The following is a 20,880-nucleotide window of genomic DNA, read 5'->3' as shown; positions in this document are numbered from 1 at the left end:
TTTTAAATGCAATCTATAATTACACTATATAATTACCTACAACATGAGCCATTGAGATATTTAAAAGGTGGATGCTTTTCACTCTCTAATAATTGGAATTTTTAAAAGTTTGACTGCTAAATGATTGCTTTAACTTATCGTTAGCTTAGTGAGATTGATTTCATTTCATTTAAGTTACTTCACAATTGTATTAAATATCAGAAGGCAAGTTGAATTATCTTTACTGTTCAATTGGCAGGACACAATTAATATTGATGAGCAAAGCCCAGCATGAAGTGGGGATAAGAAACAGAATTACAGACAATAAAGTCTGTGGTCTTTGATTAAAACAGTGACTATGTGATGTAGAGGTCTGTTCTGCTTCAACAAGTTTCCTCCTATGATTCAGAAAGGACTTGTGTAGTTTCACAAGACTAGGACCTCTTCAGCTATTGGTTCATATCCTATACAAGGTGAATGAAGTGCCACAGCTGGGGGCAGAGGAGAGAAAATGGACTCAGATGTAGTCTGAATGAGTAAGAAAAACTAGTCACTCAGTCTCCATTTTTACCCTAATTAAGCAGAAAAGTTATGTGTGACCCAGCTCTACCACTTAATGGCCTTTCAGAGATCCAGGCTATCTTTTATTCTCGTGTTGTAATAGAATACCAGTTGATCATATTTTCTATTTCATTAAAGAGGCAGCAACTCTTGTTTCATTTGCCTGAACTGAGAAATGCAATATAAATGTTGTGTTGAGCATTCTTACTCATTTAACGTGAATGTTAAGAAGTTGAGTTAATCACTAACTGTCATATATTAAATAGTGAATGAAGAATTATACAAGACAGCCGACAACAGTTTTTCTGCTGTTTTTAATGGTCAAAACATTTCTACTTTCTGAACAACATATTTCTAAATACTCATGTATTTAAGTAAGTTTCCATTGAATTTTTTTGATATCTTCTGCCAGATTCTGGTCATGATTTTATTCTGTGATAACATTATTTGAACAAATTAGAAGATTAAGGTATGCAAATAAAGCAATCACTGATTATTTTGTTAATGTGTCTGTAAATAATGTAATTCAGATCCATATCATAGGTAATTTGGAAGCAAAACTTCAAAACTAAATTAATTAACACTTTCAAACATTTAACTGTTTTAAGAAAACAGAAGGATGTACATGCACAGAGTGATAGAGGTAGAGAGCCACCTGCAGGACAGTATGTAAGTTGCGCCAAAAAATGGCTCGATTCCGAGATGATTCTCAAAACTATCGGCTAAGTTTTCCAAGCCCTTATATTATGGAGGCAATGGCAAGTCAGTTGGGAGAAAATGGGAGAGATTGGAAAAATAAAGGCAGATACTTCTAGTGGCATGAGTGATGTGGGCTATGGCGAGATTTATGGTACAGTCAGGCAAGAAGTTGAGCAATCCACATTCTCAAAACAAGCTAGTAATCTATTCTCCAGCAGATTGTAAAGAGTGCTGAAACACCACATTGACTGGAATGCCAATGGTTCAAAAGATGCTGTTCTTCTAATGATGACAATGTTCATGCTCTTACCAAAGTCACTGCCTCATGTCCTTACTTTGCCTTTATCCAGGTAAAAACAATGACTGCAGATGCTGAAAATCAAATACTGGATTAGTGGTACTGGAAGAGCACAGCAGTTCAGGCAGCATTCAACGAGCTCGTTGGATGCTGCCTGAACTGCTGTGCTCTTCCAGCACCACTAATCCAGTATTTGCCTTTATCCAGTCAACCCACCCAATTGGTACTGTCAGAAACCGGGCTCCCAAGGCCCAGAGCTCAGTGCATTAATCTTCCAAAACTTTCTACACAGTCTCCACCACAACAATAAGTGGCCTTCCACTTTGTTTCCACTGAGGGAGCATGGTATAAGAGGACTGATACAGGATGATTGGCATGGCTTTGTGCATGGGAGGTCGTGTCGGAACAAAGATGAGGGCAAGCTGGTTGGCAGGATTTGGTCTCGTGGAGTGCAGGGGGGACTAGCTGTTTGGGTGCAGGGCTGACGCAGGGGCGAGGGAGTGGGGGAGATGGGTGGGTGGTTGTTTTCAGGCTGGAGGCCTGTGGCCAGTGGTGTGACAAGGGGATCGGCACTGGGTCCACTAGGTTTCATCATCTGTATGGATGATTTGGATGTGAGCTTAGGAGGCCTGATTGGTGGGTTTGCAGAAGACAGCAGGGTTGGGCATGTGGTTGACGGCGAAAAGGGTTGCCTTGGATTGTGACGGGGTCTTGATCGGATGGGCCGGTAGGCTGGGGAGTGGCAGATGGAGTTTGGTTTGGATGGATGCAGGGTGTTGCATTTTGGGAAGGGGAATCTTGGCAGGACTTCTACACTTAATGGTAAGATCCTAGGGAGTGTTGCTGAACAAAGAGACCTTGAAGTGCAGGTTCATAGTTCCTTGAAAGTAGAGTTGCAAGTAAATAGGATAGTGAAGAAGGCATTTGATATGCTTTCATTTATTGGTCAAAGTACTGAGTACAGGAGTTGGGAGGTCATGTTGTGGCTGTACAGGACATTGGTTAGACCACTGTTGCAATATTGCATGCAATTCTGGTCTCCTTCCTATCAGAAAGATGTTGTGAAAATTGAAATGGTTCAAAAAAGGTTTACAAGGGTATTGCCAGGGTTGGAGGATTTGAGCTATAGGTAGAGGCTGAACATGCTGGGGCTGTTTTCCTGGAGCGTCGGAGGCTAAGAGGTGACCTCATAGAGGTTTATAAAATCATGAGGGGCATGGATAGGATAAATAGACAAAGTCTTTTCCCTGGGTTGCAGGGGAGTCCAGAACTTGAGGGAATAGGTTTAGGGTGAGAGGGGAAAGATGTAAAAGGGACCTAAGTGGCAACGTTTTCACACAGAGGGTGGTGCATATATGGAATGAGCTGCCCAAGGAAGTTGTGGAGGCTGATACAATTACAACATTTAAAAGGCATCTGGATGGTTATATGAATAGGAAGGGTTTAGAGGGATATGGGCCAAGTGCTGAAAAATGGGATGAGATTTGGTTAGGATATCTGGTCGGCATGGCCAAGTTGGACTGAATGGTCTGTTTCCATGCTGTACATCTCTATGACTCTATGACACTAAGTTCTATCTTGACCTTAGGAGCAACTTGCTGCATCTTTTGTGTATCTGCCAATCACCATGTAGTGGTGAGTTGCCAGAGAAGGGAAATTATCGCTAATTAAACACCTTATTAATGCCACATCTCACCTCATTAGTACTCAGCTTCTTTTCCTACCAAACAGGCCAAGCAAGCCAGATGTTGAAATTTCTCCACATGACAGTCAGAGGGAAACCTGGTGGCTGTGGCCAGGATCTGTGTTGCTCAGTATCTAACAGCATTGCAGGGCATGGCCTATGGCCATGAACTGCTTTATCCCTTGTCCATGTACTTAACATTTGCCCATCTCTTATGACTATCTGATACCTCTCTGATCCACTTGCAAGTTGTTTCAGAAGTATAGATCTGTATCACAGATTGCATCAGTAACTAGCATTGAAATGCAGCTGCAAGGACACTTTGCATGTATGGACAGGCACCTAGCTACTGATCAGCCCAAGCTGCATCTCAGGGCTGATTGCAGGCCCTTTTAGCACATACTCATTTAGTGGGCCTGTCTCCACACTCAGAGCATCCATGCCCTGCCTCATCTTGCCTGTTAGCATGTTGGAAACCAAAGGCTACCTTTACTGCTGCATTGAGATGCCCCTGTGTGCAGACAGACAGGCTGCTTGTCAAGCTTGTCAGTAGGGATTTAACTGGGTAGCAACATCTTGATGTATGGTCCATAAACATCAATCTAAAACCTACAGTGTGTCCCAGCTGCTTATGCAATGCCACCCTGAGCAGATGCCTAAACATGGCTGAAGCCCACCACTGGTATTGGTATCAGCCCTTGACTGATCATTCTGCTCTCCCTCACTCAGATGCACCCACCCCCCCCCCCCCCCACCCCCACCCCAGACCTCTCTGAGTCACACTCCCCTAAGACTTTGAGACAGTCCAACTGCTTGCAGCAGATGCATTAGGTTTGACATGAATGCTGCTGCTACATGGTACAGGTGTGGAATAGGATGTGGCACACTGCTGTGCAGCCAGCTTTGAAGTGCCCTTGACTGAGGATTGCTGAGCAGCATGACCAGCTGCCTGGTTATATGACTATGCCAATTTGCACTGGCAAATCAAGGCATCTATGCTGTGGGTCTGCTGTTAGATGCCAAGTGAATGGGCACTAAGAGAGTGTGTGAGCAGTGCAAGTAGGCAGCCAGGTCCAAGCCATGGGCTGGGTGTCTGTTCTTGTTAAATACTTGGACCTAATGCAACCATGCGCCACTGTTGCTGGTGTGCCCCACAATGCAACACTGGCCTTCCCGGGCACACTGCCAAGTCATTGGCAAAGTGCCAGCATGGTGGTGAGGATTAGTTGAATGTCAGATGCTCTGCCCATGGATGAAGGATATGTGTGTTTGGTGCCCATAGGGTATGCCCTGGGCTGCAGCTTGGCCGTGGGCAACATGGGAGTCGTTCGGACATAGTAAAGGGATGAATCCACCAGACACCAGCTCCAATTTCCATGCCAGGTACTCCTGAAGGCTAGTTTATTGAGTGTATGATCAGAAGTAGAATTTAATTAGATGAGTTGGGCCATTAACATGGAGCTTATCAACAAGGGCCATTGTGACCACAACTGTCACCAACCTCATCACATCTGGGTATCTCCGCTGGACAGTCACGCAGCTCATAATCCCTGAATCCTGCACTGCTCACTTCTACCTACTCCCACCAACAGGACTGTCCAGGCAGACCAATTGTTTCGACTGTTCCTGTGTCATGGAATTTCTCTTTTCCTATCTTGACTTGACTTTGTTTCTCCCCGTGTCCAGTTCCTTTCTATTTACGTCCGCAGTTCTTCTGTTGCTGTACGTCAGTGTCAGACCTTCCAACAAGCGAGAGGTCATGCTTTCAAGGTGAGCGGTGGAAAGTTTAAGGGGGATACACATGGCAAGTACTTCACACAGAGGGTGGTGGGCATTTGGAACGCGCTGCCAGGAGAGGTGGTAGAGACAGGCACGGTAGATTCATTTAAGATGCGTCTGGACAGATGCGTGAGTAGGTGGGGAGCAGATGCTTAGGAATTAATCGACAGGTTTAGACAGTACATTTGGATTGGTTCAGGCTTGGAGGGCTGAAGGGCCTGTTCCTGGGCTGTAAATTTTCTTTGTTCTTTGTTCTTAAACAGGAGAATATAATGCACTTCAAAATGATGTGCTGGTTGCCATGGGCACCATACGCGACACTAATTAAACACTTAGACAATCTTCAGCAAGTCCTGCGTCAAACATGGATTGATTGTGGGCAGCTTGTAAAGCAGCTATTCCCAGGGTTCCAAGCACAGGAATGGCCTTGCAGATCATATATTAACTCATTGGTTGAGGACGCTGATAGGCCGATCCCTCTGGTGTGTTAGAGTCATAGAGTCATCGAGATGTACAGCATGGAAACAGACCCTTCAGTCCAACCCGTCCATGCCGACCAGATATCCCAACCCAATCTAATCCCACCTGCCAGCACCCGGCCCATATCCCTCCAAACCCTTCCTATTCATATACCCATCCAAATGCCTCTTAAATGTTGCAATGTTTGAGGAATTTGACTCTAGAGTCTCTGAACAACAACTGCAGTATTGAGGAAAGTGACCCTTTGTTTTGAAAAGAGACAATCTGATAAGAAAATGGAGCTACAGCAGAAGCCTGAGGGAAAAGTGTGTGAAATGGAAAACTTCATCCTCAAGGCAGAGTAAAGCAGGAGGGAAAAAATAGACCAGGGTGCTAAGCTCCGGGGACAGGAGAGAAACGCTACAAATGTGACAAGAAGTGGCAGTTTAAGTGGGCCTGCAGGGATCCAAGCAAAACTTCTCCAATAAATGGAGGAAAGGAAGAAGGAGGTTTTGACTCTGAAAAATGGAGGAACTATGCTGAGAGGTAGCTGAACTCAGAGGGTCAATGGGGAAGGTCCCTGCCCAGAGTGGGAGGGAGGGAATCTCCTCCTCTGCCCTGCCTTTGGTGACATTCTGAAGGGGCTCTGCCCATCGCGAATTTAAGTGTGTCATAATGGACAACGAATGCAGAATTCCCTGTGCCCTGTGTGTGTGCGCAGAGGAATAGAGAACATATTGAGTAGACACTGGTGCACCATTCATTAAATCCACTGAAATTTGCAATGGACAACCATACCAACAGCAGAGTTTCACAGGTGACCTGGCCATTGGAGACAAATCAAAGTCTTTGAGACTAAGGATGGGGCCCTCAAGACTCAATGAGACTGCATGTAAACAAAATGGGGTAACTTTACTAAGGGACTACGAGGTACAGATTGGCTCATTGCTCACAACAGTGAATGGGGCTGGATGTTGAGGCCCATGTGAAAGGATATTTGGTCTACCTATACAAGAACCCTGAATGCCTCCCCTCCCCTCCCAGATTAGGAAGATTAAATATGGAGTTTCCCAAAGGGTCATGACGATCCGTACAAATGGATTTTATTGGTCTTCTGCCAATGACCCAAAAGGAAACAAGTATTGCCTGGTCCTGGTGGATGATTTTACAAATGGGTGGAGGATCTTCCCTGTAGGTCTGCCTCAGCTGTGTGAACAGTATGAATCCTCATAAAAGAAGTGCTTTAAAGGTGGGGTTTGCACAATATGGTGGAATCAGAGCAAGGAAGCCATTTTATGGGACAGATGATGTGAATGACATTACAGTTGCTAATGATAAAGGACAAATGGCATATGTGTCACAATTCTCAAACTTTAGGAATAGTGGAGTATATGAACAGGACCATTTTCTCTCCTCTGACCTTAAAAATGTGCCCCTAGTTTTGAAATCCCCCATCCTAGTGTAATGATGCTGCTCCTTTTACAAGGTTATGTTGTCCTTGCCTTTTTTTTTCAGAGAGGTCATAAAGGGCACAGGTTCTGAAAAGTCTGAGTTGAATGGGTTTTAGGGCCAACTTAATTGTAGCTAACAGGCAAACAACTTCCATGCTTTAAAAAAACACTTGTACAATGAAAGGGGAGTGACCAGTTCTCCCAGTTCAGCTTTTCTCTGGTTCGGTTTTAACAGTCTGGCTGTTCACTGAAAGCAGTCAGTCAGCTATGAGGCTGCTGGTCTAAGAAACAGTTACATGGAAGAAGGTATTCCATGCTGCCACCTCTCTCTGTCCTGTAAGACCCTGTGTTTGCTTTCACTTGTTGTGTCAAGGAGTTTTTAGGAAGATTGCTACAAGTATTTGGAACAGTATCATTATCATTTGTGGGCGGCATGGTGGCACAGTGGTTAGCACTGCTGCCTCACAGTGCCTGAGACCAGGGTTCAATTCCCGCCTCAGGCAACTGACTGTGTGGAGTTTGCACATTCTCCCCGTGTCTGCGTGGGTTTCCTCCGGGTGCTCCAGTTTCCTCCCACAGTCACAAAGATGTGCAGGTCAGGTGAATTGGCCATGCTAAATTGCCCCTACTGTTAGGTAAGGGGTAAATGTAGGGGTATGGGTGGGTTGCGCTTCGGCGGGTCGGTGTGGACTTGTTGGGCCGAAGGGCCTGTTTCCACACTGTAATCTAATCTAATTAAGTTGGGATGATCTGTTGAGTTTTCAGACAGATTAAGTTAGTCTGTATTCTGATCACTTTTGTTTATGTTTCATTTGGTAATCTTGTAAATAAATTCTGTTTTGTCTAAACCTAAGTAGTTTGACTAGCTGCATCCCTCCTAAAATATCCACTTGACACCTGCTTAAAACAACTAGCAAAGTTAGGGATCAGTCTACTTTCTTGAAATGTTTTGAGGGGGTCTGGTCTGGTCCATAACACTAGGGAAAAGACACCTACCATTAACCCTATCTATATCCCTTGTGATTTTATAAACTTTTATAGAGTCGTTGAGTCGTACAGCAAGAAACAACCACTTCAATCCAACCAGTCCATGCCAAACATAATCCCAAATCAAACTAGTCCCACCAACCTGCTCCTGGCCCATATCCTTCCAAATCTTTCCTATTCATGTATCTATCCAAATGTCTTTTAAACTTTGTAATTATACTCATATCCGTAAGTTTTTCAGGAAGTTCATTCCATATGCGAACCACCCTCTGTGCAAAGAATTTTTCTCTGATGTCTTTTTCAAATCTCTCCCCTCTCACCTTAAAAATGTGCCCCCAAGTCTTGAAATCCACCATCCTGGGGAAAAGGCAACTACCATTCACTCTATCTCCACCTCTCATTATTTTATTAATTTCTGCCAGATCTCCTCCCAAACTCTTACACTCAAGTGAAAAAATAATCCCAGTCTATCCAGTGTTCCTTTATAATTCAAACCTTCCATATCCAGCAATATCCTGGTAAATCTCTTCTGAACCCTCTCCAGCTGAAAAATATCCTTCCTACAATAGCATGAGCAGAACTGGATACAGTATTCCAGAAGACGTCTCACCAATGTCCTCAACATGACTTCCTAACTCCTATACTCAAAGGACTGAGCAATGAAGGCAAGCATGTCAAATGCTTTTTTTAACCGCCTAATGTCTATATAGGACATAGAACATTAGAACATTACAGCACAGTACAGGCCCTTCGGCCCTCGATGTTGCGCCGACCAGTCATACCAATCTGAAGCCCATCTAACGTACACTATTCCATGTACGTCCATATGCCTGTCCAATGACGACTTAAATGTACTTAAAGTTGTAAATCTACTACCGTTGCAGGCAAAGCATTCCATACCCTTGCTACTCTGTAAGTAAAGAGATTACCTCTGACATCTGTCCTATATCTATCACCCCTCAATTTAAAGCTATGCCCCCTCGTGCTCGCCGTCACGATTCTTGGAAAAAGGCTCTCCCTGTCCACCCTATCTAACCCTCTGATTATCTTATATGTCTCTATTAAGTCACCTCTCAACCTTCTTCCCTCTAACAAAAACAGCCTCAGGTCTCTCAGCCTTTCCTCATAAGACCTTCCCTCCATACCAGGCAACATCCTAGTAAATCTCCTCTGCACCCTTTCCAAAGCTTCCACATCCTTCTTATAATGCGGTGACCAGAACTGTACACAATACTCCAAGTGCGGGCGCACCAGAGTTTTGTACAGCTGCAGCATAACCTCATGGTTCCAGAACTCTATCCCTCTATTAATAAAAGCTAAAACACTGTATGCCTTCTGATCAACCCTGTCAACCTGGGTGACAACTTTCAAGGATCTGTGTACCTGGACACCGAGATCTCTCTGCTCATCTACACTACCAAGAATCTTACCATTAGCCCAGTACTTCGCATTCCGGTTACTCCGACCAAAGTGAATCACCTCACACTTGTCCGCATTAAACTCCATTTGCTACCTCTCAGCCCAGCTCTGCAGCTTATCTATGTCTCTCTGTAACCTACAACATCCTTTGTCACTATCCACAACTCCACTGACCTTAGTGTCGTCTGCAAATTTACTAACCCACCCTTCTATGCCCTCATTCAGGTCATTTATAAAAATGACGAACAGCAGTGGAATCAACACCGAACCTTGCGGTACACCACTGGTAACTGGACTCCAGGATGAACATTTCCCATCAACCACCACCCTCTGTCTTCTTTCAGCAAGCCAATTACTGATCCAAACTGCGATATCTCCCACTACTATCCTTGATTGGCCCTAATCTTACTCTCGTCATTCTTTTATTCCTTAAATACCTCTAGAAAGCCTTAGGGTTTACCCTGATCCTATCCACCAACAACTTCTCATGTCTCCTCCTGGCTCTTCTGAGCTCTCTCTTTAGGTCTTTCCTGGCTACCTTGTAACCCTCAAACACCCTAACTGAGCCTTCACATCTCATCCTAACATAAGCCTTCTTCCTCTTCACCAGAGATTCCGCTTCCTTCGTAAACCACAGCTCCCGCGCTCTACAAATTCCTCCCTGCCTGACAGATATAAACTTATCTAGGAAACACAGTAGCTATTCCTTGAGTATGCTCCACATTTCTAACGTGCCTATCCCCTGCAGTTTCCTTCCCCATCCTATGCTTCCTAAATCTTGCCTATGTGACATAAACTTCAAAGAATTATTAGATTAGATTACTTTATAGTGTGGAAACAGGCCCTTCAGCCCAACAAGTCCACACCGACCCGCCGAAGCGCAACCCACCCATACCCCTACATTTACCCCTTACCTAACACTATGGACAATTTAGCATGGCCAATTCACCTAACCTGCACATCTTTGGACTGTGGGAGGAAACCGGAGCACCCAGGGGAAACCCACGCAGACACGGGGAGAATGTGCAAACTCCACACAGTCAGTCACCTGAGGCGGGAATTGAACCCAGGTCTCTGGCGCTGTGAGGCAGCAGTGCTAACCACTGTGCCACCGTGCCACCCAATTATGTACTTGAACCCCTAGGTCCTCTGTTCTACATTATCCAAGGCCCTACCATTAACTATGTAAGCCCTACCCTTGTTTGTTGTACCAAAATGTAATACCTCACATTTATCCAGGTTGAGCTCCATCTGCCATTTTTCAGCCCACTGACTTATTTGATCAAGATCCCTTTGTAATCTTAGTAAACCTTCTTAACTGTCTACTATGCCACCCATTTTGGGTGTCATCACAAAGTTTCTAACCATGCCTTCTATATTATCATCCAAATCATTTATATAAACAATAAACAAAAGAGAATCCAGAACCAATCCCTGTGAAACACTACTGATGACAGGCCTCCAGTCCAAAGATCAACCCTCCACTACCTTTCTTTATCTCCTGCCGTAAAGCCAATTTTGTATCCAATTGGCAAGCTCACGCTGAATCCCATGTGATCTAACTTTACTATTTAGTCTGCTATGCAGAACATTGTCAAAGGCTTTATTAAAGTCCTCCATCAATCCTTTTGGTAATTTCCTTAAAAGAACTCAAACATTTTGTGATACACAATTTTCCTCGCATAAAACCATGCTGACTATCCCTAATTAATTTTTGCCTCTCTAAATGCCCATAAATCCTATTTTTTTGATCTCCTCCAACAACTTAACCTCAACCAAAGTCAGACTCACAGGTCTATAGTTTCCCGATTTCTCCTTACAAACATTTTTCAACAAAAACACATTAACCACGCTCCAGTCATCATGCACCTCATCCATAGTCATAGATGATGCAAATATTTCTTCAAGGGGTCTCGCAATTTCCTCCCTTACTTCCCACAACATGCTAGAATACGTTAGATCAGGTACCAGAGATGTATCCACCTTTGTATTCTATAAGACCTGCAGAAGCTTCTCTTCTGTAATGTGAACTATTTTTAATAATCCACATTTATTTCTTCTTGTTCTCTAGCCTGTCACTATCTGTTTATCATTTCCCCTATTAATACTTTGCTCTTTGCACTTAAGTCAATCCCTTGATTTTCCACATCTTCATGAATTTGACCCCTTGCACTCCCTATTCAAGTTAAAATCCTCTTTGTTTCCCTTGATATGCGATTGACAAGAACACCATGATTCAGGTGGAGACTGTCCAACTTTCCCCAGACCTTCTGTCTATGCCCCACAAAGCAGAACCCACTTCTACTGCACCCATCTTTGAGCCACACCTTCATCACTCTGATCTGATTTGTCCAATGTCAGTCGCATGTTGCTCAAGTAATAGTGTGGAGATTATGACCTTTGAGTCCTGCGTCTTAATTTGGCACCTTGCTCCTCAGAGTGCCTATACAAAAGCTCCTTCTTTGTCCTGCCCACATCACTGGTACATACATGCATCACAACAATTGGATCCTCCTCCTCCCACTCCAAGTTCCTCTTCGAGCGTTGAGCAGATGTTCTGAAGTCTGTTATCGGGCAGTGTTCAGTGGCAGAGAGAGAGAGAGTTAGGATGAGCTGGGAAAGGGAAAATGTGGCCACTTATCCTTGCAGAATGAAGAAGATCATTGTCTTTCAGGCACAGCAGACCACCTGACCACACAGTGGAGGTGACACTGACCTGGGCAGTAGCCTCAGAGAAGGCTGGCAGGATCTGGTGGCACAGCATTTTCTGCCAGTGCACAGAGAAGAGGACTGCCCTCCTCTACACCACCCCATCCATCAGGATGGCAGTGCCATCTTCCTCTTCTCTAGGATGTTCAAGTCCTGTTCATCAATGAGCAGGAAATCTTTGGAATGCCAGTGAGTTTAAGTGCACTATGGTGTTCGGGTGAATCTCCACTGAGTGGTAGGTTGGGTTGGGCTGGAAACAACAGATGATAAGATGGTGTAAAAATTGAACGTAAAAGAGATACCATCAGTATGTGTTAGTCACTTAATGTAATTTTAGAAAGATACACTGAGAGACATCACTAGACCTCACAGCAACAAACCGTCCAGTAAAGTTAACACAACTTTAGCCAAAAAAAATGTATATCAGTGATAACACCTAATCAGTGATGGGAGAGAATCTGGAGTAGAAAATATATTGAATCAATGTGAAGAGTTTGTTGTCACTAGTGGGGCCATAAGATTGAGGATCATTAAAAGAAAATAGTATTGATAAACTAAATCTGAGATAAGGAGCAATGTTTGCTCTTAAGGAGGAGCTAAAATATGGGATTTGTCAAAACAGGATATGTTTAAGAGTCAGTAGCTTAGACGCTGTCAAAAATAAACAAATGATAAGATGACGTGTGTTGAAAGACTCAGATCGGAGCATAAATACCAGCACTGCCTGGTTTGGTTGACGGCCATTTCTCTGCTGTTAGTTTTGGAATTCTGCATCTTGGGAAAGTATGTAAATATGAAATTGTCCACCTTATTCTTCAAAATATGAAGAAAACCTTCCAATAAAACCTGCAATATCTCAGTTTGTACATTTTTATTAGATCAATACAACACGGTACTAGTGTTCCAATTGTCCTATCAGGATTTGCATTCAGGAATTTTGTAATGCAGTTACAATTGGAAAGAATATTGAAGCTGAAAATGTGTTGCTGGAAAAGCGCAGCAGGTCAGGCAGCATCCAAGGAACAGGAGAATCGACGTTTCGGGCATAAGCCCTTCTTCAGGATTCTCCTGTTCCTTGGATGCTGCCTGACCTGCTGCGCTTTTTCAGCAACACATTTTCAGCTCTGATCTCCAGCGTCTGCAGTCTTCACTTTCTCCTCAAAGAATATTGAAGACCAAGAAACAATTTTTTGCTGTTAAATTATTTACTGCGTTCTTGAATAATTAATTAATCTAATTGAGATCTTATTTGTCATTCCATTGAAAAGTGAATTGTAAATATTGTATACAAACCACAGAAGAACTGATGTGAAGATTATTTGAAACATTAGCAGTGTGAGACATAATTGTGCTATTAACTTGCAGGTTCCTCTTTCAATGGAAACCATTGCTTTTCTTGGAAAAAGCAATGGGATTGTATTTTTCCAACCAAATGTCTCGGTAGGAGTCAAACTGAAAACTGAACTTGAGGTGGTTCTTGTCTGCATGGATTCATTACCAGTTGGACTTCCTGGAGTATAAGTACTAAGAGTTGTTGGAGTTGAAATGGTGGATGTATCTACCTGTGGAACTAAAGTAGAGTGGTAGATTGTATCCATTGTAGGCGAACCCACCTCCTGTGTACTCTCAGTCTCCAGTGAAGTGCTCCTTGGCACTATGGATGACCAAGGAATACGAAGCACAAAAGGTGATGATTGCTTGGATGTTATGCTGGTAGTTGTAAAAATCATTGTTGTGGCTGTACTCACACTTTCTGTAGCAGAAGTTATAATTTCTGGAGTAGTGTTCTGTTCTGTTGTCATTGCAGTACTGGGAACAGAAAATAATGTAGTCGCAACAGAAGTTGAAATTGCTGGAATTGTGGTCTGTTTTGTTGCTGTCGCTGTTGTTGTCGTGCAGGGGGTCGATAATATTGGAGTCACCGTTGGGGGTAAAATCTCTGTAGTCGTTAATAGTTCTGTTGTTAATTCAGTTGTCACTATAGTAGGGGCTGTTGATGTCTTCATAGATGCAGTTGATGCCACCAAAGAGCTGCTCTGCTCTGTTGTGAACTCTGTTGTTAATGTGGAAATGGGAGTAGATACCCAAGTGGTCACACTAGAAGTTGAAATCTCTGTGGTGCTGAGCTGTTCTGTCGTCAATTCTGTTATAGTTGTACTAATCCCAGTAGATGTCAACATGGCCGTGGTCGAAGTTGAAATTTCTGCTGTAGCACTTTTCTCTGTTGTAGTTAGGCAGATTAGTTCTTCTTCCCCTAAAGAGTGAATAACCCTTGTAGTAAGATCATCAGGCATGTAACACTTCATCTCAGAATATGATTTCACTTTATTTTCATTCAACTTCATCCAATTTCTAAGGTACAATAAGTGACAGTCACATACGAAACGATTATGTAGCAGATTGAGTCCAGATGAAGCCAGGTTTCTCAAATTATCAAATATTCCATCAGGTACATTCGATAGTTGATTTGAAGCAAGGTCAAGCCTTTTCAAAAGGTCTAAGTTTTTAAAAATGTCTTTATCTAAGGTAACAAGTTTATTTCCAGTCAGCAGAAGTTGAGTTAATTTGTCAAGGCCATTGAAAGCTTCCTTTGGAAGATGAGTAATCTGGTTCTGGCTCAATATCAGAGTTTTTAAATTAGGCAGTTTACTGAGCATATCACCAGGAATAGTGCTGAGTTTGTTTTCAGTCAGTGAAAGCGTAATGAGATTTGGTGTTAATCCAAATAAACTAGTAGGAAGACTTGAGAGCATGTTAGATTCAAGTTTCAATTTAGATATTTTTGTTAAATTATGTAACAGTCCAAATGGAAGCTCTGTGATTCTGTTGTGGTTCAAATATAGTTTCTGTAATTTAAGCAGTTTGGAAAAGATTCCAGGTGGGAGATGTGTTACACTGTTATTTGTCAAAGAAAGTTCCACTAATTCAGGAAGATTATCAAAAATACCTTCCTGGAGATCAGTGAGCTGATTATGGGAAAGTTTAAGCTGCATGAGTTTGGAAAGATTTTCAAATATTCCCGAAGACAGATTGCTTATCTGATTTTTAGCCAAATGCAGTCTTTTAAGCAGTGTCAATTTGTCAAATATCTGAGCAGGAAGGACTTGTATTTCATTCTCAAACAATCTCAGCTCAACTAAATTGGGAAGATTATCAAATAATCCACTATCCAGGATATTGATCTTGTTTTCAGACAGATAGAGGTTTTTCATTTGTGGAATGTTGTCAAACATTCCAGTGCTCAATCTTTCCAATGGATTACCTGTTATCTCAAGTTGTGTCAGGTTAGTAAGATCATCCAAAGCTCCAATTTCTATTTTATGTATATTATTATCATTAAATGCAAGCATTGTCAGTGAAGCTGAATAATTCTGAAGGACTCCAGCTCTTATGATAGAAATATTGGTGTTCAAAAATGTTAATCGAGTTGTATTTGATGGTATAGTTGCTGGCATTTCAGTTATTAATTTGCCACTACAGAAAAGGACTTCTGAACTAAAGTCACACTTAGGAATGCAATTGGCAAAACCAAACAACTGAGTAATGGACAGGAAGCCCAAGAAATGTATCCAAGTCATTTTTCTGCAAAACAAAATAATGAAAAGTAGATTTAGAAAGTAAATACTTCCAATTTACAGAGCAAACTGCAAATAGAATAGAAAATTATGATTATCATAAATCAAAATTTAAATGCTTTTAAGAAGTGAGCATGATAATTAAATTCCCTTTGAAGATCATGCTCAAAGGTACACAAGCAATAAACTGCAAAATATGCTCATTGTCCAATAATTTTGGCACTGTGGGATCAACACAGCATCCACAATGCTCATGCAAATTACATCAAAATTTAAATCAAATGTAATTTTTGAACCATCATTTTCAAATTTACAGCCTCAGGTCACACCTCTTAAACACGTGCTCTGAAGCAAAAATAGCATTCATTATTGCTAGTTAAAGAGGTTTCCTGATGATCAACAGTGTTCTGTTACAGACACAACTCCTCAGATACTGAAACATGCAGCAGAGTCTAGACACCATTCAGACTTGGGTTGATCATTGAGCAAGTAACATCTATGTCACATCTGAATGAAAAAGGTTTTTGCCCAAATCCTATCCTAATCACCTGCCCCTTACCATAAAACTATGCTGCCTCTTAATTGAACCCTGAAAAAAGGGAAACTGCAGCTCTCTATTTACCCTGTCCATACCCCTCATTAACTTAAATAGCCCAAACATTTACACCCCCACCCCCAGTCTTCTCAGCTCTAATGAAAACAATCCAAGTTTATCTATTACGAGCAGAGTATTGGTGTGGATAGAGGATTGGTTGAGTGAAAGAAAGCATAGGATTGTTATAAATGAGTCCTTCTCTGGATGGTGAACTGCAACTTGTGTGGTGCCTCGATCTCAATTGTTTACAATCAATATGAATAATCTGCAATCAGGGACAGAATGCAACATAGCAAAATTCACGGATGATATTAAATTAGATGATAAAACAGGCTGTGATGAGATGAAGAATTTACAAATGAATATTGACAGGCTTGGAGAATGGGACAGAAGCTGGCAAATGCCTATTTTGGCAGGAAAAATAAAAGGCAAATTATTATTTAAATGGAAAGCAGATTCAAACTGCATCATTGATGAAGGATGTAGGTATCTTTGAACATGAATCTCAAAGTAGGCATGCAGGTTCAGCGTATAATAAAATGGGCAAACAAAATTCTGGCATTTATTGCAAAAGGACTAGATTATAAAAATAAAGAAGTGTTGTTATAATTAAATAAGGCTTTTGTGAGACCACACCTGGAATATTGCATCCAGTTTTGGTCTCCTTACTTGAGGAAGGATATGGTGGCACTGGAGGCAGTTCAGAGGAGGTTCAGCAGGGTGATTCCAGGGGTGGAAGGGCTGTCGTACAAGGAACAGTTGCATGGCTTGGGCTTGTACTCATTGGAGTTCAGAAGAAAGAGGTGCGGGTGGTGGGATCTGATTGAGGAATATAAAATGCTGAAGGAGAAAAAGATATACCTATAGCATGAGAGGAGATATGTTCAAAACTGGGATGAGGAGAAACTGATTCTCTTAGTGGATTGTGAATCTGTGGAACTCACTGCCCCAAAGTGCAGTGGAGCCAGATCAATTGACAGATTCAAGAAAGAAATATATATATTTCTGAGGGAGCAGACTCAGTGGGCTGAACTGAAACTCCCGCATCTAATTCCTATGTTCTTACGTTGTTCCATCTGCAGTTCTTTAGTTTTTAGACACTGTTGATGGTTAGGGTTCGGTTGAGGGAGGTGAAGGCTTGCTCAATGTGTGGAGAGCAAGACAATAATGTGGAGCTAAGACCGTAACCAGGTCTTGTTGATTGCCAGAGTAGGCTTGAAAACCACAGAGCAAAAAGTATAGTGCTGGAAAAGCACAGCCAATTAGGCAGCATCCAAGGAGCAGGAGAATCGATGTTTGAGCATAAGCTCTTTATCAGGAATGTTGGGGGGTGTGGGGGATGGGTTGGATGTGGGGGGAGGGGGGCAAGAGGGCTGGGAGATAATGGGAGGGGTGTGAGGCTGGGGGATGTTAGCTGGGAATGCGATGGTTACATGAAGGTGGGGGGTGTTGGTGATAGGTCGGAGTGGAGGATGGACAGTTCAACAGGGCAGTGCCAAGTTGGAGGGTTGAATCTGGGATAAAGTGAGAAGAAGGGAAATCAAGAAACTAGTGAAATCATCATTGATCCTGTGTGGTTGGAGGGTCCCAAGGCAGAAAATGAGGTGTTCTTCCTCTAGTCGTTGGATGGCGAGAATTTAGCGATGGATGAGGCCCAGGATTTGCATGTCTTTGTTAGAGTGGGAGGGGGAGTTGTAGTGTTTTGCCACAGGATGTTGGGGTTGATTGGTGAGTGTGTCTGGAGATGTTCTCTGAAACATTCTGCAAGTTAGTGTCCTGTCTCCCAATGTAAGAGGAGACCATTGACATCAATAGACACAGTAGATGAAATTTTTGGAGGTGCAGGAAAATCTCTGCTGGATGTAGAAGAACACATCCTGCAGAGTGACCAATGTTCTGCTAAACATTAAATACTCCCTCATCTTGTTTCTTCTTCCAATCTTACACTTTTCCGGGGGAAATACCATCCCCCAATTGTCTGCCATCTGACCGAGACACTTATATCTTCTTGTAACCTACAACCACCTTCATCACTATTAACCACTCTACCAAACTTCATGTCATCTGCAAATCTCTTTAATGTTCCCCAACATTTCCATCTACATCAGTTATAGTATATAACAATAAGGAGCCCAATACTGGGACACTGCTGGACAATGGGCTCCAATTACTCAAACAGCCTTCTACTTCTACCCTGGTGTCCTATGACTGAGCCAGTTTCTGATTCGCCTCACCGCGTTTCCTTCTATTCCATGTGCTTTAACCTTCTCAATCAGTCTCCCACGTGGGACCTTGTCAAAACCTTTGCTAAAATCCCTACAAATTACATCAAATAAACTTCCCTCATCACCCACTTCACCACATTTTCAAAAATTTCTAACAAATTTGTTAGGCATGGCCTCCCTCTGACAAAGCCATTCTATCTATCCCTAATTAACTCGTACCTTTCCAATTGTGTATTAATGCACTCCTTCAGAATTTTCTCCAATACTTCATCTACCACTGATGTGAGACTCATCAATCTGTAATTTACTGGTTCATTTCTCCCACCCTTCTTAAAAGGTGGAGCCACATTTACGGTCCTCCAGTCTTCAGGCATTTCCCTCATGGCCAGAGAGGAGCCCTCTTGGGTGGCACGGTGGCACAGTGGTTAGCACTGCTGCCTCACAGCGCCAGAGACCCGGGTTCAATTCCCGCCTCAGGCGACTGACTGTGTGGAGTTTGCACATTCTCCCCGTGTCTGCGTGGGTTTCCTCCGGGTGCTCCGGTTTCCTCCCACAGTCCAAAGATGTGCAGATCAGGTGAATTAGCTATGCTAAATTGCCCGTAGTGTTAGGTAAGGGTTAGATGTAGGGGTATGGGTGGGTTGCGCTTCGGTGGGGCCGAAGGGCCTGTTTCCACACTGTAAGTAATCTAATCTAATCTAATCTAAGTTAAAAATTTGTGTCTGGGCTTTTGCAATTTCCTGCCTCACGCTCACAGCAGCCTGCAATCATCCAAGCCAAGGGACTTTTCTGTTTTCAAGCCCCTCAGAGACTGCAATAACTCCCAATTTCCTATGTCAAACTGTGCAAGTTCCTACCATCCCTTTTCCTGAATTCTGGACATACATTCTCCTTTTCCACAGTGAAGACCAAAGAGAAGCATTCATTCAACACCCTTCCAATATCCTGCAGCTTCACACACAGGTTGCCCACTTGGTCACTAATGGGCCCTATTCTTTCCCTGGTTAACCTCTTCCCTTTAATGTATTTATAAAATATGTTAGGATTCTCAGACACAGCCAGAGCAACCACTGGGGATGATGGGCAGTGACAGAGGCAAGTGAGAACTGCTAGTGAAGTCCAAACAACGTTATAGAGACATGAACTGAAAGGAAAGATTTAACAGGCTGGAGATCCTTTGTATATAAAACAGAAGGCTTCAAAATGCTATCAATAGTGGCCTTTAAGAATATAAAAGACTTCATCACGATAAGTAAAGAGAATATGTGGGTGAGATGAAAAATGCAAATCAGCAAGCTTATATCTAATAATCATTTCTTTCCACAAAGATACAGATGTGTTTCAGAGAGAAAATCTATATACATAGACATTCCAAGAGTTTCTCATAAATGGCTTCCATCCTAATTCTGTTTTTCAAATGAATGAGAAATACCACAGCTCTTTCTATATTTTTCTCATGTTCTATCCTAAATAATGCAGTAAATACTAACACCTCTTTGGGTGGTATTTATTTAAGTTCACAGATTCCAACACAAATTCAAGATGTGACTAAAACTTGGAGCTAAAAGTTAGAATTTAGTGAATTATTGGATACAGGATGAAGGTTCAGGTGGACTATGGTAACTGAACATTCCAATTATTTGAAATATATCACTGAAATTACACATCCACTCGAACAAACTTCATTCCAGCAGCATCCAAGTTCATAATCAAGACAGTTTTCTTTGAAGAAATAATCTTATTTATCTGGAAAATGTTGTTAAAAGTGACTGATCACTAAAGGCAGCACTCTGTCAGCTTATTAACAGACAGTTGAAAAACCTGACTTATTTAGAAATTTTAATTCAGTTGTCAAGGTGTTATATTTTTGGTGATAGCAAACTTTGAAAACAAAACAAGTGGCAATTGATTTATGATTATATTTGAGAAACTTATTTGCTCTAAACCATTAACCTCAATTAACAATTAAGAGACTGAAAACAACCATTAATACATTTTAATATTCTACAACGAGACTTACCTTGTTACTGAGTAATGTCCTGACGAAAAAGATTCAAAGACCATTGTTACAAATACCGTCCACGGTTTTGAGAAAGACATGGAGTATGTCATCCTTTGCCTGAAAATTCATGGTGAAGTTGTTTACTTGATCTGCATACATGCTGCCACACCCCTTAGCTAGATAAACTCATCGGCAACTAAAGATGTCACAATCTAATCTAAACACCTTCATTTTTTGCTGTTAAAAGTTGTTTACCTTTCTCTCCCCGCTCTCAAGATGGGATTGAATGGCTTCGCTGCTTGGTTCCATGTATTTCAGCACCTTTGCTGATACTTTATACCTCTGTGACTCAAAAAGAGATGGTCAAAAGGCAGTGACGTGTTGGCATAATGCCAGGGTCCAATTGATTGGGAGACCTAACTGTTGAATACAAATGCCTTGGCTGAGTTAAATAGTCA

The 20,880-nt window shown here is 42.2% G+C and overlaps 1 protein-coding gene across 1 annotated transcript; it reads right to left on the bottom strand.

Moving 5' to 3' along the window:
- Positions 1-13,136: 13,136 nt before the first annotated feature.
- Positions 13,137-20,540, bottom strand: LOC140478914 (uncharacterized). Its single transcript, XM_072572538.1, has 2 exons — positions 20,441-20,540; positions 13,137-15,607 (listed from the first exon to the last, which is right to left on the bottom strand). The coding sequence occupies exons 1-2, from the start codon at positions 20,530-20,532 to the stop codon at positions 13,231-13,233; spliced, it is 2,469 nt and encodes an 822-aa protein (XP_072428639.1). The 5' UTR covers positions 20,533-20,540; the 3' UTR covers positions 13,137-13,230.
- Positions 20,541-20,880: the final 340 nt, after the last annotated feature.

Source organism: Chiloscyllium punctatum, chromosome 6 (assembly GCF_047496795.1).
Source record: "Chiloscyllium punctatum isolate Juve2018m chromosome 6, sChiPun1.3, whole genome shotgun sequence".
In the NCBI taxonomy this organism is placed as follows: Eukaryota; Metazoa; Chordata; class Chondrichthyes; order Orectolobiformes; family Hemiscylliidae; genus Chiloscyllium; species Chiloscyllium punctatum.
The sequence above is the reverse complement of the archived record's forward strand: the minus strand, read 5'-3'. Positions and strand labels throughout refer to the sequence as shown.

Coding starts and splice junctions, on each gene's coding strand:
- LOC140478914 (XM_072572538.1), bottom strand. CDS start 20,532: ATGACATACTCCATGTCTTTCTCAAAACCGTGGACGGTATTTGTAACA. Junction 15,608..20,440: donor GGACATTACTCAGTAACAAG/GTAAGTCTCGTT, acceptor TTTGTTTTGCAG/AAAAATGACTTGGATACATT.